Raw genomic sequence first — 22,217 nt, 5'->3', positions numbered from 1 at the left:
GTCCTGGGAGGGGCTCCTCTGCCTCCCAGCCCCCTACTCCAATCCCAGAGGGGTTCTTCAGTTGGCTCCGCTGCCCTGTGCTGGGAACGCCACGTCAGTGAATGCTGGGGCCACCTGTGGGTGCAGGGAGACTGACAGGGGCCTTGCAGCCTGGCCCCTGGGCCTGCATGAACTTGCCCCAGCCCTGGGCCCTGAGGTCATGGAGACCTCCTCAAACCCCTTCCCAGGGGAGCTGTTCAAAGGCAGACAGGCCGATGAGGTGCTAATTACTGAGCTAATTGGAGCGGAGTCAGCTACAGATGGCCTGATTGTAGGGATTGCACGAGGGGAGGGGGCTGCCCGCAGAGGGTGAGGAAGGAGGCCCGGGTTCAGAGCGGGCTGTGTTTGCTCAGGAATTGTTGATTTACTAGCACTGGCCAGCTGTCCTGCAACGTCCTGGTCTCCTCCACACCTCAGCCCTGGCTCTCTTGCCACCAGAAGACTTGTGTTCTGAGGCCACACTTGTTGGAAGGGTTCACTGAGCCCTGGGGGGCAGAGCGCTGTGCTCCGGGGGAGACTGGAGGAGGAGGGAGGACACCCCTGTTCTGGGGTGGCAGCTGTGGGGCTGGGGGCCCTTGAGGCTGCCTGTGAGAACAGCGGTGACATCACTGAGCTGGGTCATCCTGGCAGGGCCTGGGCTCATGCCATGCCAGCCCTGGCTCTTTCTGGACCTGGGCTTGGGCTCTGTCCCTCAAGAACAGGCCTGTGTGACCTCCCGAGGGGGCTGGAGAGCCCAGGGAGATGGATCTGTGCTCTGTGATGATGGAGGCTCACAGATGGGGGATGAGATTGACCTCCAGACAGAGGGCAGGCGAGTTAGTGTGGCCACCTTGATGCAACCAGAAAGGATTCCCCTCTTCACAGCCCACCTTTCTGGCACAGTCATTCTCAGCACCCTGGAGCAAGGGGGTCTTTGGTTGCCTAGGGCCAGACCCCAGGCCTCAGCAGGGCAGTATGTGACTGTCACTCACATCGGCCTAGGTGTCTCAACCTACCTGCCAGTGGCTCCCGTGGCTCCTGACCCACTCTGCTTGGTGGGCTTTGTGGGCTGTTCCCCCACCAAGCATACCCTCTCTGCTCCTTTCTGCCTAGTTAAGTCCTCCCCACTCTGCAGGCTCTGGTTCCATCTGCATCCCAGACTGCTCTGTGACCTTCTGCTTGATCTGCAGCCCCGGCCCCTCCACACCCCTCAGGGGGCCCAGGACCCCCAGACCAGGAAATCAGGAGACAAAGCTGGGAGGCTAAACACCTCCCCCAGGTGAATGCCTGCCCCCACTCTCCTTCCTCTCAGGGTCCTCTCAGAACTCAATGAGATAATGGGTATGAACAGTCATTGGTAGTAATAGAGGTTTAATAACATGATGATAATTGTCCCAATTTTCTGAGTCCCTACTTCTGAGCCAGGCATTGTGCTAGGTACTTTCCTTGAATATCTTCTCACAGCAACACTCTGGGGCTGGAGTTTCTATTATCTCCACTTGTCAATGAGGAATTGGAGGCTCAGAGAGGTCAAGCAACCCATCCAAAGTTACACAGCAACTAAGTGACAATCTGGGGACTCTCGAGTCCCTCCCCTCACAATGGGAGGGGGGTTGTTATTATTTTTTTGCCAACCTGTTTCCTTCCCCCTTCCCCTCCCTCCCTGCCTGTTATCCTCTGCCTGGTGAGTTTGCATCATTACTAGGGCTCAGGGGTCCAATTAGGGGACCTCCCCAAAGGAGCTGACTGAGGCAATCCCTGCCCCAAGGGGGCCTCCCTGAGCCAAAAAAATTTTTTTTTAATTTATTTATTTTATTTATTTATTTTTGGCTGCATTGAGTCTTCGTTGCGGTGTGCAGGCTTCTCATTGTGGTGGCTTCTCTTGTTGCGGAGCACAGGCTCTAGGCACGTGGGCTTCGGTAGTTGTGGCACGCAGGCTCAGTAGTTGTGGCTCATGGGCTCTAGAGCGCAGGCTCAGTAGTTGTGGCACATGGGCTTAGTTGCTCTGCGGCATGTGGGATCTTCCTGGACCAGGGGAGCCAAAGTTTTAATTAGCATTTTACAGGCTAAACACTGCCTAATGAGACAGGGGTTACCATCCCATTCTACAGACGAGGCAACCCGAGGCTCAGACAGGCAATCAGCATGTCCAAGGTCACACAACCACTGAGAGGCAGAGCAGGATTTAGACCCAAAGCCCAAGGCCTGTAACCTGGGAAATCATTCCCCTCATGGACCCCACCTCAGGCCACAGAGTGTTGGTCAGTAAGCCCACAGGGCTGCACCCCCAGTCCCTAAAGAGGGAAAAGTACCCCTCTCTGCTCCCACTCAGCCTCCCCTCAACCTCCCAGAAACCTGAAGGCTCTGAGTGTGGGTGTATGTGTGGAAGACCCTGGAGACCTCTTTCGTGGGGCAGGGCTATGGGTCTAAGCTGAGAAAATGATAAGGAGTTTCTGAGGTTACAGATCTGAGGCACCACCCCCATCCCGCCCAGGCACATGAGGCCTCCTGACCATGACCCGAGCTGGCCTGACTGCAAGCCTCCCCGCTCAGCAGCAGCAGCTGTGCCAGCCCAAAGCCAGAGCCGAGCCCTCGGATGCAGTTGCCTGGTAACCAGCCCTAAGTGATGGAAACCCCAGGGGGCCACTAACGTGGGGGCAGCGCTAACCACCTGGCCCAAACCCCACTGCCCCAGCCGGCCTTAGGAAGGCTTCAATGGGCAGTCTACCCGGCCTGCCCATGGTAGGACAGGAGGGTGCTCCGGCACTGGGGGACGGGGCCCAGGCAGGGCCAGGAGGAGCTGGGTTGGCAGCCTCCCAAGACCTTTGAACTGGGGAGCTGGGGGAAGGTAATTCCCTATGGAGGCCAAAGCCTGACCAAAGCGCAGTGGGCACTGGGCAGGAGTCAGTGTTGTGGGTACAGCTTGCCCAGGCCCAAACCACCATCCTGGAAACAGCTGGGCTGCTCTGCCCAGGGCACAGAGGCCCGGGGGAGGGGATCCCCAGAGAATGGCCCTGGATGGGGAAAGAAAGGAGGTGATTAGGGAGGCTGGCAGGAGTCCAGGCTCAGGATGGGGGGAGCAGCCTCCTGCGACACCGAGGGGGAAATGCATCAGCCTCTCCCCTTCTCTCAGGGGCTCCCCCTCCCTGGGCCTCAGTTTTCCTATGTTGGCCGGCAGGCTGCCACTGGCCTCGGGTTTGCGGTCTTGGGTCCCGAGAGGCTGAGAGGGGAAATGCAGGGGCTTCAGGGAAGATTTTGGCAGCAGAGGCTCCTCTTAGGCTCTCACCTCTGGGCCCAGGGAGGTTTTTCTGCCTTTCTTCCCTTTCAGATGTGCACAGTCCCCCTTTGCCATGAACCCTTCACTCCACAACCACGGCCTATCTTAGCCTTGTGCTGGGCACTGGAGTCCCAGTGCTCAGGCAGACCCAGGCTAGTATGGGAGCCAGGCTTGCAACTAGGTAATGGAGATAAGTTCATGGCTAGCATGGAGATAAGTTCAGAATGCTATGAGGCCTCAGAAGAGGTGACCAGACTGAGCCTGGAGCTCTGGAAGGCTTCTTGGAGGAAGGGGTCTGAGCTGAGCCTTGAAGACCAACAGGAGTTAGCAAAGAAAGAGCTGGACAGGCAGCCAAAGCTCAGGGAGAGCATATTCCAAAGCATGGAGGTGTGACCCGGCTTTGGCTCTGGGGGCTGCAGTGGCAGGCCGGTTGGGGAGGGTCAGTCAGGAGGCAGGCAGAAGCCAGAGTGGGAAACTGGATCCTGAAGGCACTGGGGAGCCATGGGAGACTCGAAGCTGGGGGCAGGGAGGATGACAGGGTCAGATGTGGGCATTAGAAAGACCTCTTTGGAGTCAGGGAGGGAATGTTTCCCACTGCTTCCAGCACCTAGCCAGACCCCCTACCCCACCCCACCTGCCAGTGGCTGGGCTCTATCATAGCCAGAATGGGGGACCCTCCCCTGACTCAAGGCCCAGTACCCTAGCCCTCAGGCCTCTATCAGGCCACAGCAGCCCCATCCCCACACAAGCAAACATCACGCTGGAGTGTCACGGTCTATTTTTTATCCGTCTCTCTCACCGGCCAGGGAAACAGCACCAGGGTCCCACTCACTGCCAGCATAAAGCCTGTGGGTCCTCAGGAGTTGGTGGAAGGAAGGAAGGGAAGGACAGTCAATCCACCCTGGCTGTTAATTAATCAGAGAGTCCTCCCTCTCCTGCAGTAAGGTCCCCAAATTATTGTGTGCGGGCTTTTCTTCTAGCCAGAAGGCAGGCATGGTCTTCAGAGTGGCCTAGTGAAAAGTCTCCCTTTCTTGGTCTTTGGGGTCCCCCTCTGAGAGACTGATTTCCTCTGGAGGTGGGGACGGGCTCCTCCAGAGTTTGCAGGGGGAGGGTCCCCACTCCCTGCTCACCAGGAGGAGTAGCAGGATCCCCCCGCCCCAAACCTGGCCCTCCCTGCAGAAGGAAACCCTGGTTTTCCAGCACATCTCTGGGAAGTGGCTCACCACACGCTGATGAACCTGCCGCACCCCAGGTCCTATCTAATCCAGACCCCCTGAGAGGCCCTGAGCCCAGGCTGACAGCCCCTGGTTCAGGGGACCCCTCAGGCTCTGCTTGCTTGAGTGGCAGAGGCTTCCTGACCACCCTTCTCTCAGAAGGGTTTGGGGTCACAGAGTCCTGGGCAGGGGGGAGAGTCCCAGCTCCTCCATTTCTTGGCTATGTGGGCAAGCCGCTTCCCCCTCCACCTCTAGAGCTACCACGGGTTGAGGACTTACTATAAAAAACAAGCTGTGAACTCCTTGGATCTCCATGAGCCCTGTGACATTTTCTAATCATGCCCATTTGACTGATGAGCAAACTGAGAGGTTACGGGGTTTGTCTAAGGTGACTCAGCTCAGTAGGTCACACCTCAGTTCACTTATTTTTCACACCCCTGCCTCATATGTTTGTTGTAAGAATTAAATGAGATCATGTCTGTCAAGCGATGGACGGCAGGGCCACGTTCAAGGCGGAGCTCCTTGCCTTCTTGCCTTGCCCACCCACCAGCACTGAGATGTTCCTCTGCTGGGCAGGAGGAGGGAAGGGATGAGGAAGTAGAGAGGACAGAGAGTGCCATAACAGCAATCCAGGGGCCTCCCTGAAGGAGGCAACGTCTATAGCCAGGTCTGAAAGGATTGGGGAGAGCATTGCTGTGTGTCTTGGGAAAAGGCACCACACTTCTCTGTTTCTCTGCCTGTAGGGTGGCTACCAGCACCACATCTCCCTCCCCTGGGGTGAGAAGGAGCTCCTCTGAGGAAAGAAATTTGTAAATAGCAGGGGTGGCCTCATTAGAGAGAATGGCATTGTTATTAATAGCCATGTGTAGGTAACAAGCATAGGTTCAGGAAGCTGACCTCTTACCTCGCTTTCCCAGGGAGCCAGGAGGAGTAATCAGTGTCTGTCTGGGGTGGCACGGAGGGGGAGAATCTGCCTGTGGAGCCCTGGTGTGTGTGTTGGAGGGGGGGTGGTGAGTGTGAAACCTCCCTTCCAGGCGTCTCTACGCCACTCTTCTTTGTTAACACCAGCCAGGAAACCCACATAAGGGCAGACTATTCCCTTCTCTGTTTTTGCTCACACTGTTTCTTCCAGCCACAATACCATTCCTCCTCTCCAAGACCACAGCCTAATAAACATACAGTGCGGGGCGAGGAGGGGGGGGTTCCCAAGGCAGCCACCTTGTACTGATTACCTTCTTTTATCCAACAAAGGCTTGATAGGCACCTCTCCCAGGCTCTGCACATGACCTTGGGATAGAGAAGAAGAGGGCAAGGTCATGCCTTCAGGAGCTCATAGTCAGCTGATACTCTACAAACTTTTTATGGTTTACAAGCAATTTCCCACACTGATTTTGTTCATTCAACACTCACTGCAGTCTGTGAGGCAGGTTTCATGGTCCCTGTTTTGCAAGTAAGGAAACTGAGTCTCAGAAAGTTACAAAGTGGCTCCCAAGTCCCCTGCCCTGTGATATCTCTTTTGTAGTCCAAGGTGTCTAAGTGATGCCTAAAAGGAATGGAAAAGACAATGATTAAGTGAAGATACTTTGTGAAGTGGTCTCTGAATTAAGAGAAGACTCAGTGGGGCCGCAGAATCTTTTTTTTTTTTTAAATAAATAAATTTATTTATTTGACTGCGTTGGGTCTTTGTTGCTGCATGCGGGCTTTCTCTAGTTGCAGCGAGTGGGGGCTACTCTTCGTTGCCGTGTGTGGGGATCTCCTTGCAGTGCCTTCTTTTGTTGCAGAGCACGGGCTCTAGGCATGCAGGCTTCAGGAGTTGTGGCACGTGGGCTCAGTAGTCGTGGCTCACGGGCTCTAGAGCACAGGCTCAGTAGTTGTGGCACACGGGCTTAGTTGCTCTGCGACACGTGGGATCTTCCAGGCCCAGGGCTCGAACCTGTGTCCCTGAATTGGCAGGCGGATTCTTAACCACTGTGCCACCAGGGAAGTCCTGGGCTGAAGATTCTTAATTGGCCCCCTTGGGGTCTTGTCAGGCTCATCCTGGCCGGGGTGGGCTCCGTTCAGGCTCAGAGAGATTGAAGGGAACACCCAGCCCGCTGAGCATACAACCCGAGAGTTCTGAGACTAGACCCTAAGAGCTGAGAACACTGCCCTCCACCCAACCCCTAATTACAGGGCAGAGGCGGGGGAATGGGTGTCGTGGAGGGGAGGCCAGGTTGGTGAAGAGCAAAAGTGGGGAAGAACAGCCTGTGAGCTGAGGCTTGGCCATGATTCCTTGTCAGCACACAGATGCACTTTCCTGATCCCAGACTGCTGTGTGACTTCGGGAAAGCCCCAACCTTCTCTGAGTCTCTGCTTGCCAGCTCTCTCCGAACTCTATTTCTAAGAACCCTCCAGCTCTCGGTTAAGTGACACCCTCTCTGCTGCCCCCAGGTGATCTTCACTTCCTCTTCCTCCCTGCAGTGCCCAGCCCCTGCTGCTCTAGCTGCTTCCTTACTCTTGGAACCTGTGGCCTTACGCTTGCTCTGCCCTTTGACTCAGGCAGTCCTGACCTTTGGGATCTGAGCAAGTGGCCTGGGTGGTTTTGCCCCATGAACTTGCTCTGACCTTTGGCATGTTCACCTGTTCCCTCCCTCCACTGCACACACCTGTCCCCAGTCATTGGGAAGCCCAGGAAATGTGAGGGACCAGGTTTTTCAGAGAAGGTAGCAGCACCAAGGGGCTTCTCATCCAACATCAGATGGCCCAGAGAGGGCAAATAGAGAAAGCCCTTCCACCACTTCAGCCCCTCTCTTGGTAACAGGCCATTCCTGGCTGGGGATGCTCCACCCCATCCCACCTCCCAGGCTACACGTGCTCAGGCTTGAGGGAGATTTGTCCTAAAGGTTCAGAGGCCACTTAACAAACCTCCCAGCATCCTCATTCCTGGCTCACCCCAGAGATGGGGAAATCACCCCTTCCTCAGACAGGTATGGTGCCCTAACAGGAATTGATATACATTTGTTTGGAATTTGCCCTCACTGGCTGCACCGAGATGAGGGGATAGACTAAGGAGCCCTTCTCCAGCCTCCTAATGCAACTGTACTAGCCCAAGAGAGCCAGATATTTTATTTTATTTTTTATTTTTTTGCGGTACGCGGGCCTCTCACTGTTGTGGCCTCTCCCGTTGCGGAGCACAGGCTCTGGACGCGCAGGCTCGGCGGCCATGGCTCACGGGCCCACCCGCTCCGCGGCATGTGGGATCCTCCCGGACGGGCACGCGGGGGCACGAACCCGCGTCCCCTGCATCTGCAGGCGGACTCTCAACCACTGCGCCACCAGGGAAGCCCTTTATTTTATATTTTTGAGAGCCAGATACTTTAATACAAACTCTTCTAAGCCTTACGACACAACCACTATGATATAATCCCAGTTTTACTAAAATAAGGAAACTAAAGATCATGAGGTCAAGTGGCGGGCGCAAGGCCGCATAGCTAGAAAGTGACAATGAATGAATGATCTAACGGAGTGACTGAATGAAGGCGTGGGATGGGCGCGCCAGGCGATGGTTCGCAGAGTGCGGTGGGTACAGACCGTGCACAGCGCCCGCGGCCCGGCCCCCAGAGGTCTGGCAGAGGCAGGCCTTTCGCACCCCGGGGCTCAGGGGAGCGCAAGCTCCCAGAGGCGCGGCCGGGCTCTGCCCCAACCGCGCGGGCCGCCCCGCCCCCGCTCCGCCCCCAGCCCGCCCCGCCTGGGACCGCAGACGGCGCCCGGCGGCGGCGCGAAAGGCAGCGAGGAGGGTGGCTCCGGGCTCGGTGCTCACCGCGACTTCCCGTGCAGGGCCCGGCAGGACAAGGACCCGCGGCCTCGGCGGCGCTGGAGGATGCGGCCGCGGCCCCGGGCAGCAGCAGCGGGAACCCCGGTGCCCTGCAGGTAGGAGCTCGCCCACTCGGCGGGCGCGGAAACTTGGGCCGAGTTTGCGGGCGGCGCGTGGGGAAGGGGCGGGTGGCGCTGCCCCAGGGCGCCCCTGCCGGCCGGCCCGGGGATGGAGCGCGCTGGGCCTGGGCTGAGGTGGCTTGGCTCCTGGCTGCCGCGGACCCCCGGCTGGCGGGCTGCGGGGCAGGGGTCGCGCCGCTGCCCCAACTTTCCCCGGACTTCGAGGCCCCCGGGGCCTGGTAGCTCTCTGGAGCCCCGGCGGGGCCCCGGCACCCGATCCTCCGGCGTGGGGCTGGCGAAGAGGAGCTCAGGCCGAGCCCTCGGGCCTCCCGCGGGGCCCGGCTCACGTGGACTGCCCGGACGGAGATGAGGGGGCGGCGGGGGGCTGGCCTGGGGGGCGTCTGGCACTGAGGCGCCGCGGGGCCCTGGACGCGCCCTACTGGGACGGAACGGCCCTGCGGTTTCCTCGCTACGGCTTGACTCACCCTCTGGCCGCAGCCCAGGCTGGCGGGATCGCCCCGAGGCGGTGGCTGCCCGGACTCTGCTGCCGGGCCGCCCCCTGCCCCCGCCCTCCCGCCAGTCTTTGGGTGTCGGTCCGTGGGGCTGGGTGCGCGGGGGCCCGAACGAGGGGAGAACGCAGTTCTGGAGGGGCGTGTGTGCAGATATGGGCCAGGCACGTACTTGCAGGCACGGGTTTGCATGGGTGGCGGCGGCCTGTGTATCGGCCTGCTGGGGTGCACGTGCGCCCCAGCGCCGCAGGTCAGGGCATGGGGACACCCGGAAGCCGCCGGGGTCGGGTGTGGCGGCAGCCCCAAAGCTAGGTCGACTGAGGGCCCCAGGCACCGGAGTTATGGGCCAAGCAGGTAGGGGAAAGGGGGTGGAGCGGATCCCGCGACCCTTCCCCCACCACGGGAGCCTGGGCTGCCCCTAGATGCGGTTGTAGTGTGGGCAGGGCCCAGAGCCTCAGCTGGGGGAGGTGTGAGAACACGGGAAGGGGAGCCGATTCAGCCCTCTCAGAGAGTCCAAGCGCTGGCCACAGCTGGGCAGGATCGCTCTCTTCTTCCTGGTCTTGCCCAGCGTCCATCCGGAGACCCCTTAGGCGTTGGAAGAGGGAATTGAGCCACGGAGCTGTTTGCTCCCCCTGCTGCGTAGGGCAGGGATGGCACAGCGGTGCTGGGCTCTTCTGGGCGCTGCTCGAGGTTGGTCCTCCCAGCCCAGCTGCAACCTCAGCCAGCAAGCAGCTCGGTGGCCCAAAGGGTGATGCGACCCTGCCCCCTGGGGTCCCGCCCTTCTCTGAACATTTGCTTGCCTCTTGCTGCGTGTGTGGGGGGGAAGGAGGCACCTACATGTTGGCTACCGTTTAGAGTGGCGTGTGTAAAATATTGGGCTCTCCCCATCTCCTAAGAGCCGGAGGTAATGTTACCCCCATACCCTTCATAGTCCTCTGCCGGCTCCCTGGAGCCCCCATCTCTCCCCCAAAGACCCTTGGGGGTCCCAAGTGGCCTCACCTTTATTGGGCTAAGTCCCAGGGGAGTGTCTCAGGAAGTCTCCAGGGTCAAGGGCATGCAATGGGCAGAGCCTAGGAGAGAAGGGCTCTTGGGGCCGGGGGTGGGTATGGAGAAGGCCCCAAGGAGTGTGTGGGGGAGGTGAGACTAGAGCCAGCACTTATTAACCCAGAGCCCCCCAAGGGCAGGGGGGCTCAGCACTCCCCAAACCATACAACCCTTTCTTGCCAAGTTGCTGTGCAGCAGGGTGGGGGCTTTCCGCTTGGGGTGCAGGGCCCTGTCATAGGGCGCTGCTGTCGGTATTGTGGCTCTGATGCTCCTTCCTGTCTTCTCGGAGCACCCACTTCTCCAGGCTGGCCAGAGGTGTTGGATTCTGGCCCGGAGATGAGATAGCTTTCTTTCTGAGTCGTGTCTGGCTTCCTTGGTGCACTTAGGCTAGGATGAGAGTAGGCATTGGCCCCCATATTACCCTCGGCTTTTTCTGTCCCCAAAATGTGCTGGTCTAACTCTGAGCGTGTGGGTGTCGTTGGCCACCAGCCGGAAGGGAGAAGACTGAGAGGGGGGGCTGATCTTGGCTTGGTGATAGAAACTTGTGACACCTGTCCCATGGCCTAATGATAGCAAGATTGAGCTGATTCATCCTTTCTAAGCCACCTGAGGGTTTCGGGGAACAGGGCACTGGGGGAGGTAGAAGCAGGTCAATGTGGTCCTAGTAGACTGGCCTCAGATGACCCCCTCCTGTGCCATTGGGTGCCTGCTGCCTTGAGGAAAGCCACACTTGACCTCTCTGAGCCTATAGGTCCCAGTCCTTGCTTGGCCTTGCTTGAGGACCTTAGTCTTTCTCTGGTACTCAGTTTTTCCATCAATACAATGGGGGTCGTTGCCAACTAGCACTTTGTGACCCCTGGAAGCTCCTTCCCTGCATAGTCACATCCTCTCGCCTCCCCACCTGCTCCATGGTCCTGTGCTGCCCCCATGTTCTTGGAATAGCTGCAGTTTGGGGGCTGGGATGGGCACAGGTTCTCCTCCCCTCCCCTTTTGGGAGCTTCCTGTTGGCGCCACAGCACCATCTGCTGGACAGCCTTTGCTCTCCTCCTGGGGGTGGGTCTGGGGTGGGGCTTATACAAAGGGTTGTGCTGGGGTACTACCCTCTTAAAACTAAGCCCAGTATCTGTCCTCCTGGGCCTAGGGACCCGGGTTCCAGGCCTGGCTCTGCTATTTTCGCTGAGACTGGCAGGTCAGAAAGTGAGATCTAGAGTATCACAGGGAATCTGAATTTGTAGACAGTGCCTGATTCCACGTCTTGGCCGCTGTAGGCATCTAGAGATCACTATGGCATCTTGGAATAAGAACTTGTAGTGAGAGGTAGGAAGCCTGCCTCTCCTTCCATGTCTTTCATCAGTGACTTTGGGATGAATGGGTCTCCTCGTCTGTAAATGGGTGGAGGTGTGGGCGGGAGGAGTAGCCAAGCGAAGCGATCCTCAGACTGTGTTCTGCAAAGTCTGAAATCGTGGAAGGGGCCTTGGGAGTCATGTGGAGGAAAGCTGAACAGAAGGGGCTCCTGGAGTGGGGGCAGGGGTACGTTAGGGCTGCTGTACAAGAATTCACTAAACAGAGGGTTCTGCAGCTTACAAAATAAAGTTGGCTCATGCCTTCATTCATTCATCCATACAGTCTTTACTGAGCATTTACTAAGTGCCAAGTTCTTGGGCATGGCAACGAGCCAGCAAGAGCAACAGCCTTCTGTTGCTTGCCTGTCACCTGTTTTTCTGACAGCCCCTGCCTCTCCCTCTCTCTCCCAGGTCAGCAGTTGAGTAGCTGGGGCCCTGGAGGGCTTGAAGCCTTCACAGTGATGGCGGAGAAGCGGCCACTGGGGACCCTGGGGCCTGTGATGTACGGCAAGCTGCCCCGCCTAGAGGCAGACTCTGGGCCCGGGCACAGCCTGCCCCCCTCTGCTGGTAACCAGGAGCCCTGCAGCTACAAAGGTGCCTACTTCTCCTGCCCCATGGGGGGTCCTCCGAAGACAGGGTCTGAGCGGTTGGCATCCTGGACCCCATACCCACCCTTGTACCCCACCAGCATGGCAGGACCCCCACTTCGGGCAGACAACCTTCTGACCAGCTGCCTGCTCTACCGCCCACCCACAGAAAGCTCCGAGAAAGTACAGGACTCTGGCCCGGTTGAGCTCCTACCCTTCGGTGCCCAGGCTCACTCCTACCCAGGCCCACCACTGGCGGCACCCAAACCTGTCTACCGCAACCCTCTGTGTTATGGGCTCTCAACCTGCCTGGGGGAAGGGGCAGCAAAGAGGCCCCTGGATGTTGATTGGACGCTGGTGACTGGATCCCTGTTACCCCCCGCCGACCCATCTTGTTCTCTGCCCCCAGCTCCTGGCAAGGGCCAGTCCCTGGATGGTACCTTCTTGCGTGGGGTGCCAGCTGGGACGTCTGGCAAAGACTCCTCGGTGAGCTTCTCCCCGTGCCAGGCATTCTTGGAGAAGTATCGGACCATCCACAGCACGGGCTTCCTGGCCTCCAAGTATGCAGGTCCTTACTCTGGGGACCCCAAGCAGTCATTGTCCGAGGGACCCCCCAGTCCTTGGACGCAGCTGGCCCAACCTCTGGGACCAGCCTGCCAGGATGCAGTGCCCACCCACTATCCGCTGCCCCATCCCGCACAGGCCCTCCCTTGCCCTCCAGCCTGTCGCCACCCAGAGAAGCAGGGCAGCTATGGCTCAGTGCTTCCACCGCAGCCTCTGGGAGCCCACAAGGGGGCCGGGTACCCAGCTGGTGGGCTAAGCAGCCCCTACCTGAGGCAGCAGGCAGCTCAGACACCCTATATGCCCCCAGTGGGGTTGGACACTTATTCCTACCCCTCTGCCCCCCTCCCAGCACCCTCGCCAGGCCTCAGGCTGGAGCCGCCTCTCGCCCCACGCTGCCCAGTGGACTTTGCTCCCCAGACGCTGGGCTTTCCTTACGCCCGGGATGACCTCTCTCTCTATGGAGCATCCCCAGGGCTCGGAGGGACGCCGCCTTCCCAGAACAGTGTGCAGGCTGTGCCACAGCCCGGTGCCTTCCAGCGGGCATGCCAGCCTCTGCCTGCCAGCCAGCCATGCTTAGAGCCTGCAAGGCCTGCAGAGAAGCCAGTGCAGGAAGCTGAGGAGAAGATGTGGCTGCCCAGCTGCAGGAGAGAGCAGCCCCAGCCCCACCTCGATGAGCACCCTGGGGCACCCATCATCATTGGAGATAGTCCAGTTCCACGCACCCCACCGGCACTCCCGCCCTGTGCCCAGGAGCGCCAGTCTCTTACGCAGAACGAGGGCACACTGCCACCCAGCTCCCCACCCATGCCCATTATCGACAACGTCTTCAGCTTGGCCCCCTACCGTGACTACCTGGACGTGCAGGCACCTGAGGCCACAGCTGAGCCAGACCCGGCCCCAGCCCCCAGTGAGAACCATGACAAAGACTGCAGGGGATCTCTGCCTGGCCGGGAAGCCCCCTCGAGTGTGCACGCCTCACTTAAGGAGGAGGTGGCACTGGACTTGAGTGTGAAGAAGACCGCGGCAGAGGCCCCCCCTACCAAGGTCCCTCATCCCGCAGGGCATGCCAAGCCCACCGCAGCTGTGGATGTGCCAGGTGCGGGAAACACAGTCTCCGACATGCCAGGTGTGGGGGACACAGTCTCAGATCGGCAAGTCCTGAAAAAGGTAGTCACAGAGGCACCGGACCTGCCTGGGGTGCCAGTGACCACAGAGGCGACCCCAAGGACCAACTTCCACAGCTCTGTAGCCTTCATGTTCCGAAAATTCAAGATCCTCCGGCCAGCACCCTTGCCTGCAACTGTGGTTCCAGCCGTGGTCCCAGCTGTGCCCACCTCAGCCCCTGCTCAGCCTGCACCCACCCCCACACCTGTGCCCGCTGGACTACAGATTCTCACCCAGCCCTTGCCCGTGGCCTGCTTCAACCTGGCGCTGCCCAGCCCTCCAGCTGTAGCCATGACCTCCCCCGCCTCGGCCCCTGCTCCGGCTCCATCACCTGCACCGGCTCCAGCTCCGGCTCCGGCTCCGGCTCCGGCTCCAGCTCCGGCTCCAGTTGTAGGCCCCGCTCCAGCGTCTACTCCCGCCACAGCAGACTCCCCAGAGCAACACTTTGCAGGACTGCATGCCTCCCTCTGTGACGCCATCTCGGGCTCAGTGGCCCACTCCCCACCGGAAAAGCTGCGCGAGTGGCTTGAGACGTCTGGGCCTTGGGGCCGGGCGGCGTGGCAGGACTGCCAGGGTGTGCAGGGGCTGCTGAGCAAGCTGCTGTCCCAGCTGCAGAGCTTCATGTGCACGCAGCAGTGCCCCTTCCCCCACGTGGTGCGGGCCGGGGCCATCTTCGTGCCCATCCACCTGGTGAAGGAGCGGCTCTTCCCGCGGCTGCCACCCGCTTCCGTGGACCACGTGCTGCAGGAGCATCGCGTGGAGCTGCGGCCCACCACGCTGTCGGAGGAGCGGGCCCTGCGGGAGCGCGCCCTGCACGGCTGCACGTCGCGCATGCTGAAGCTGCTGGCGCTGCGCCAGCTGCCCGACATCTACCCTGACCTGCTGGGCCTTCAGTGGCGAGACTGTGTACGCCGCCAGCTGGGTGAGCATGGGGCAGCCCCAGTAGCCACCGGAGCTGTGTGAGCGAGTGACAGGTGTGTGGGCTGTGTGAGTGGTCACAGCCAGGGGCTGAGGGATTCCCGGGCTTCTGGAAAGAGCTCGTGCCTGGGGAGGGGGCTGGCCTTCCAGGGTAGGCTCTGAGGGTGCCCGCATCCCTCTTCACCCCCAGCATCAATGAGTGCCTGCACAGCCTCCTTTGTAAGTCTCTGAACATGCCAACTGCTCTGTCCCCAGGAAAACTTGGCCTTCCCTGGCGCAGCACCCTCCCAGGTTCCCCCCTCATCCTCCGTGGTGCCTGTCTGAGGTCATCTCCCCCTGTGTCTGTCCCGCCCCGCTCCCCTCTTCCGAGCTCAAGCCCCAAATACCTGACTGCGTGCTGGGCTTCTGCACCTGGGGGCTCTTCAACCCTTAACTCCTCCCAAACCACGCTCCTGACCTTTCCCCTGAGCTCGCTTCCCATCCCCGTCTTTCCCGTCTCAGCAACACTGCACTCATCCAGCACCTCGTACCCCAAACCTGGGAGGGGGAGGGGTCCCACCCTCCCTCCCTCCCGGAACACTTTTAAACGTGTAATTCCCCAGTCCTCCCAGATATTTACACACACAGAAATTGCCTGTAAGTCGGAGCGTCCTTTTGTGGTTTGCTTCTCCCTACCAAACAACCTGTGCACGGTGTTCTCCAAGGTGCTGTTTTGTGTCTGGGAGCATCTTCTGCCTCCGTTCAGGTAGCTGGACCTTGCTCTGGGGAGTGGCTGTAGTGCCTCACGGAGGGTACCATCAGGATCACTCTTCTTCAGCCGCGGCTTTGGTGATGGTGTCAAGTGGTGTCTGTCGTTGCCTGTCCTACTTCAGGACATCTGGCACTGAGGCCAGAGGCCCGCTCTGTAGTCCCCCTGCCTTACGTCCACCAGGCCTCTGGTTGTGTCTCCACAGAAACTTTCTTGTCCCCTTCCCATCCTGGCAGTCTTGCCCTGGTCCAGACTCCATATCGGGGTGGAGAGGGGGCCTGAGGCAGCGAGGTGCTGATGTGGAGTTTGGGGTGTGGGTGATGAGCATTGCTGAGCACTTACAAAGTTGGGGCATTTGCCCTAATGGGGTGCAAAGAAAATGCAAGTACAAGCATTCTATTCCTGGGTGAGAAAGAGTGAAGGTGGGTGTCATGCCTCACTCACAAGCCCCCCAGCCAGTCTTCTCTCTATACATTTGGGCTCTCTGGGGCCCAGAGAGGGACAGGTCCTCTGGACAGTGGGTCACAGGCACATCACAGACCCCTCCTGCTCTGACCAAGCCTACGAGAGTCTGGGGCCCAGCCTCCTACCACTGGCTGCATTTTGGTGCCCCCGTCCCCATTCCCTCCTGTATCCTTATGGGGCCACTCCTCAGTGGTGTCCTTAGATAGTGCTCCCCTGACAGCCCCCCTTCCAGGTAGGTGTGCTCTTGGTCAGAAGGCCCCTCCCATTCCCTCCACCCCTTCCTCCACTCCCTCCCTCCCTCCGGGCACTGCTGTCTGGGCAGTCCCTGCCTGGCTCTTGTTCCGGTTCTGGGGGTGATGTGACAGAAGAATGATGGTACCCTTATATGTGGCAGGGTCCTCTCTCTGTATGCCTCAGTTTCCCCACCTGTTCAGTGAGCCTTTGGATCAGACCAATGGTTTCTGGCCTGTTGAGCCCCTTTACTCTTGTCCTTGCACCCAAAGGGTTTCTGGGGGGTGCCCCCATTAGATAGAGTGCTGGTATCACCCGAGGAGAAGCACACCCTTTCGGCTTGACGGGCATGACGGTCTGGCCAGTGTGCACATGCTGGGAAAGGGTCATGATGTCTGTGACCCTGCCAGGGCCGCCCTGACCTGGGACAGTAGAACCACCGGTCTAGATGGCTTTGGAGGCCTGGAGATGGGACTTGAGGGTGTTGGGGGTCTGCAGCCTGACGGTATGTTCATTTTCCAGGTGACTTTGACACTGAGGCTGGATCTGTGCCCTCCTCAGAGCCCACCGTGGCCAGAGAGGAGCCAGAGAGCCTAGACCTGGCTTGGAAGTTGTCTGCCCCCAAAGCCAAAAAGCCGGGGAGGAAGCCACCAACCCCTGGCCTGGAGAAAGCAGAGGCAACTGCTGGAGGAGGGTCCCGAGGTGCCTCACCCACCCCTGCTGCTGGTGCCAGCTTGCCCGGCCCCGCGATGAGGGCGCGCTTCCGCAGCCTGCTCGAATCCGCCTGGCTCAATGGCCTGGCTCTGCCCACTTGGGGCCACAAGGCCTCAGGACCCGACCGGACCGCGCCCCGCCCGCAGCTGTTGGGCAGCCAGAGTCATCAGCTGTAGCCTTGGTCGCCTCTGCTGTTTGGAGATCTGGGGATCACTCTCTGTGCCCCGCTTCTGCCGGTCCAGCTGCTGAGGGCCAGGAGCGGACATGGCCTTGGGGTTTCTCCAGCTCTTACCCTGCCCCCGCCCCCCACCCCAGGCTGGGCTGAGAGCCCCTGAACTTTTAACTTGAGGGCCTTTATCAGAAAGGACTACTTCCTATTTCTTCCTTAGAGAAAACGTGTGGGCTTTGGAGCCCGACAGACTTGGGCTTGAATCCTGGCTTTTGTTCCTTGCTGTGTAAACGGGCAGGCCACTTCCTCTTTTGCGCCCTCAGTTCCCCATTTGTAAAATAGGACAACACAGCCTACCTCACAGGGTTGTTGTGGGGTGATGCCTGACACACACCCATCACGGTTTGCTCTCTGCTTCCTGCCCAGGACAGGAGCCTAGATCTCAGCCAGGGCCTGGAATAGGAGGCTGAGGCCCGCAGAACCTTCCTCTAGAAAGTCTTGATGTGTCATAGGACTTGGTCATCTTAGAGTGGTATGTTGTCCAGTGTATATGGCTCACACACTTTCTAGAGTCATTTCCCAGGAAAGCCTAGGGCTACATACAGCCCCAGCATTTGGGGTTGGGCCCTAACCCCCGAGTCTGGAGCTCCTTGAGGGAGCCTTCCCCTCCCATCCCCTGCTACAGGGGGTGCAGGGATACAGCCTGGGGCTGGCATCCTTGTCCTGGGCCTGCTGCTTTCACCCCTGGGAGGCCCCAGCCTGTGCTGAATTGACACCAGTGACTTCCCTGAGGTGCCGCCCCAACCTGGTGCATTTTCCCAGGAAAGTTGTGTGTTTGCCGGAAGCCAAGCAGCTGCAGGGACTCAGGGACTAAAAAAGGAACAGGCTGAGTGACAACTCGGTCCTGGGAGGTCTCCGAAGATGTCGACTAAGGACCTTGGCCCTCCCCAAGCCAGGGCCGCATCAGCCAGGCCTGCTGTGGGGTACCTTCTTGCAGAGTGCTGAACTGAGCCAGAGGCTGGCAAGCCAGGCCCTTGGCCTAGTTAAGGTCTGTAATAAGGCTGTGGGCCCTGGAGGCAGGCCATTAAACATAAAAGCATTTGGGTTGTGTTTGGACCTGGGGCCTGACTGTGTCTTGGGGGGAGGTCATAGATTTCATATGTCATCGCCAGGTGATGTCCTCGCTAGCCCTTCACTCAGAGGCTGCAGCTCTCCCTGCTCCCAGCCCAGAAGATGCTGAGGCCAACAAGCACGCTGTGCCCGCTAGCTCCGGCCACACGGGCCCTCACCACATGCCCACAGTGCAGCCGTTTCCCGGCTCAGGCAAAGCCTCTCCCTCCTGAGACCCATGTGGGTCCTGGTGGTCGCTGGTATGTAGCCCACTGCCCAGTGAGGAATGCTGGTCACCAGACCCTATTGTGTGCCCCTCTGCCAGGACCGAGGATGTGCCTGCCAAGGGCTGGGTAAAACAGAGCTGTCCCCATCTCTCCACTGAGGGCCGGCCCCTCTTACAACCTTAGCTGGGCTTAGGTTCCCTCCAGACGCCCTGCCTCTGCTGGCATGTATTCCCATAGAGGTTTGTTCTCAGGGCTGCTGAGGTTGCCTCCTGGCCGTGGTTTCCCACTCAGTCTGGGCAGAGCCAGTCTGTGAGGGCTGGTCACACCTACCAGCATCTATCCTAATATCTGTGGGTCTTCACTGAGCTCAGCTACACTATTTGTGGAGACCCGTTGCCCCCAGTACTCTATCCACACAGGCCCTTGGAGTCCCCTGGCCTGGGAAGGGGACAGGCCAGGAGATAGGTAACTCCAACACATGTGGTGACTGCAGTGCAGAACCTGGGGGAAAGGTGCCATGGAAGCTCAGAAGGGACCTGGCCTAACCGGGGTGTGAGGAGGTGTCCTTGGGTCCCAGAAGAGGTGCTGCCTGAAGTGGGCCTTGGAGCCAAGTGGGAAGATGTGGGTAAATGAGTGCCAAGTGCTTCCTGAGTCAGGTGAACAGCATGTGCAGGGTCCCAGAGGAAACGGGTGTGGCTGGAGTGCCGGAATGAGATGGGAGGAGGCGGGGCCCGGAAACAAGGCTCAGATCCAGTCTGCTCCTACCACGTCAACTCTGTCTTGCAACCTGAAGAGCTGGGGTGTGGTTCATGTTTACAGAAAGCTGAAGTGTTGGAGAGTTTGAATCACTCCGGGCTACTAGCGTAGGCAGGGAGAGACAGGATTGCATCGTAGGCGAGGTCACTCCGAACCCCCGGGCCCTGGGCTTCTGCAGCCTGCCAGCCTCCCCCACCCGGCTACCAGGGCCTTGCTGGATTTGGCTGTGATCTTTCCTTCTTTGCTTTTAATTTTCTTTTCCTTCCTTCCTTCTTTCCTCTGCCCGCTTCCCTCCTTTCCTGCCTGCCTTGTACACCTGCTGTGTCCCTGTCACGTGCCAGGCGTGCAACTTGCTCACAGTTACCTGGCAGGATCTGAGGCCTCGAGATAGGACTCCGCACCGGAGTCCGCCTGGGGCCCTAGAGGGCCGTAATGGTGCAGAGGCTGGATGAGAGCAGTGCAGAGCTGGAGCTGGTAGGGGGAGGCGGCTGCGTCCCTTGGGACAACTGTGTCCTGGGAGCCCAGTCTGAGGGGAGAGACCTGGCCCTGGCCTGAAGGGTCTGTTAAGGGAGGAGATACGACAGCATCCTAAGGAGCCCAGCCTAAGGTGGAGGGGACGGGAACAGAACTCTGCCCCAGGACTCTTGTCAGGGAGGCAGTGCTATCACCCCTTACAGTTTTTCAGAAAGCCTGTTCCATTCTTTGGTGGGGATATCGATGGCTAAGAGCTGAGGGCAAGGAAGGGGGCGGTGGGGTGTGGAGCTGAGTGTGCTGGGTGCCCCCCAGCCCTCAAGGAAACTGGAGTGGGGCCCACTCTGCTTTGGTTCTGACCCCACCGTTCCCTGTAACCGGCTAAGGCTCCTGGGCTGGGCTATGCCCAGGCAGGGCTTTTCAAACAATCACCTGGGAAATGGTTTCCCGGGCCCCACTGAGAAGGGTCTTGGGCAGAGCCCAGGAACCTGGGGGTTTTTTTTGGCTTTTTTTTGCGGTACGCGGGCCTCTCACTGTTGTGGCCTCTCCCGTTGCAGAGCAACAGGCTCCAGACGCGCAGGCTCAGCGGCCATGGCTTATGGGCCCAGCTGCTCTGCGGCATGTGGGATCTTCCCAGACCAGGGCACGAACCCGTGTCCCCTGCGTTGGCAGGCGGCCTCTCAACCACTGCGCCACCAGGGAAGCCCCCAGGAACCTGGGTTTTAATTGAAGGTGATGCTGAGTCAGGTGTTCCAGTAACACGGACTACTACTCCCACTAGATTACAGATGGGGAAACTGGTACAGGAACTTGCTGATGGTCACATCAAGTCGGGGCCTGTGTTAACACCTAGAGCCAGTCCTGAGGGTTCTGGGCCAGCGGGGAGGCCAGGAGCCTTTGTACCTGGCTCCGCTCCGCCCCCTGTTGGCCTGGCTCAGACCTGCCCTGGCTGGGCTTCTCTCCTCACCCAGGTGGGCTTTCTAGACATCACGTGCACCTCTTGCCCTAATAAATGGAGGAGGGCGCTCAGGTGAGCCTCCAGCTTGAGTGAGGCCCTGCCCCCTGGCTGCCCCACCTGGCTCCCCAGCCCAGTACAAAAGGCTGAGCGGCCCAAACAGCTAGTTTTGCTGCCGGGAGTTAAGCCTGCAAAGAGGTGAGTGAGGGGGAAGCTCTGTCTCGAGCGGGTGTCGTGGGGAGGAGGAGAGCGAGGCTATGCAGGGGTTGAGGGGTACGAGGACACCCCCTTCCCCTCGGTAACCTCCACGGCTTCCTCCCTGGCTTGTCACTGTGGGGGTTGGAGTGACCGGGCTGCTCTCCCTCCGCCCCTTGCAGGAGAAATGGAGGAGGGCCCAACTCCCACCTGACTGAATGTGCCTCTTCTGACCCCCCCAGGCCCCTCTGGAAGTGGGAGTGGTGCCTGCTGCCCCTTAGGCCCGGCCCCAGCTGAAGAAGCCTGGGGAGGGTGTGGGTGTGAGGAAGGCTGCAGGGGCGCTCCGGCCGGTGAGTGCTGGGCTCTGCTCTGGCTGTTGTCCTCGGGCAGCTCCCCCAGCCCCCGGCCCAGGGGGTGCCGCAGCCCAGTCTAATGCAGCCCTTCCAGGCCCCAGGGCAGGGGAGGTGCTGCAGAGTCCCTCCTCTCGCTCCCCTGGCTGGACTGAGGTTGGCAGGTAGATGGGGGGCTCCTTGGGTACACTGCTGCCTCCTTGGGGATCCCAACTCTGGGCGTCCTAGCCGCTGCCCACCCAGAGGCTCGTACGTCTGTCGACGGAGCTATCCACCCCATCTGACACCCCCTCCACCCCTCCCCAGCCTCAGCCTGAACTGGTCACTCTGCCTCCTGCACCGCTGCCTCTGTCCTCTAGGGACCCCACCCCCAGGCCCCTGTGCCTTCTCAGGGCAGCGAGAACCTGGGCTCCTGGGAATGATGTGCTGAGCCCCTGTGCTCCGTGGAAGGACCTCAAGAGGCCTCTCCAATGATTACTAGGCCTGGCAGGGGGTGTCCCTTGCTCCTTTCTCCACCAGCCATCAGATAAAATCATCTACAAGCCCCTCTCCTTCTCAAGTGCGGGTGGTGAGCCCGGGGCGGTCTTGTCTCCTCCCCATAGTTCACAGCCTGCGATTCCAACCGTGGCGGCTGTTTGTCCTCAGACCCTACCGACCTCCCTTCCCCAAGCCCCGCTGTCAGAGGGACTGGGGCTTTGGCTTGGGGCCTCACGGCAGAGAAGCTAGGGGCTTCTGCCAGCCTCTTGCCTGCTGAGGCCTTGGCCCTTCCTTCTGAAGTGTCCTTGGTGAGGCCTGGGCTCCCTTCCGCCGTGAGTGGGCAAGAGACCCTGCTCGGGGAGGCCTGGGTGCCCCGGCAGTCCTGGGCCCTGCCTGCCTTTCCGCAAAGCTTGGCGCCTCCTCAGTGTGGGAGAGCCAGGGTAGCCCTGACCAGCCTTGCCTGCCACCCCTCAGCTTGCCACCTGTTGGTCCTGAGGATGCCAGCTTCCAGGGGCATCTTCCCCAGCCCTGTCCGTCACCACCCTGGTAAAGCCAAGCCTAGCAGGTGGCACGAGTCCCAGCCACTAAACCAGGTCCCCACCAGATCTGCCTGGTGCTTCCCCAACACTGCTTTCCAGCCCAGTGTGCATCCCAGGCCCCCAGCTTCTGGTGCCCCAGCCCTGGCCGGTTGTCCAGCTTGGAGCCTCTCCGGACCTGGGGCTGCTCCATCTGGAGGTAGCTCAGACCCCTCTCCTGGTCGCGGGCACCTCTGGCCCCAGCCCCTGGCATCCCGGGCTCT

The 22,217-nt window shown here is 59.9% G+C and overlaps 1 protein-coding gene across 2 annotated transcripts; it reads left to right on the top strand.

Annotated features, from left to right (window-relative positions):
* The first annotated feature begins 8,266 nt into the window (after window positions 1–8,266).
* On the top strand, window positions 8,267–17,970 carry C2H15orf39 (chromosome 2 C15orf39 homolog). Of its 2 annotated transcripts, none has more exons than XM_030874949.2 (3): window positions 8,267–8,418; window positions 11,729–14,554; window positions 16,517–17,970. In XM_030874949.2, exons 2-3 carry the CDS (start codon window positions 11,779–11,781, stop codon window positions 16,882–16,884), a joined length of 3,144 nt encoding a protein of 1,047 aa, XP_030730809.1. In that variant the 5' UTR covers window positions 8,267–8,418; window positions 11,729–11,778; the 3' UTR covers window positions 16,885–17,970. The 2 variants fall into 2 exon arrangements, with proteins under 2 accessions (XP_030730809.1, XP_030730810.1); XM_030874950.2 differs by having other exon boundaries at window positions 11,729–14,606; window positions 16,517–16,642.
* The last annotated feature ends 4,247 nt before the right edge of the window (window positions 17,971–22,217 follow it).

This window comes from Globicephala melas, chromosome 2, assembly GCF_963455315.2.
Source record: "Globicephala melas chromosome 2, mGloMel1.2, whole genome shotgun sequence".
Taxonomy (NCBI): domain Eukaryota; kingdom Metazoa; phylum Chordata; class Mammalia; order Artiodactyla; family Delphinidae; genus Globicephala; species Globicephala melas.
This window is presented reverse-complemented; position numbering and strand designations above follow the sequence as displayed.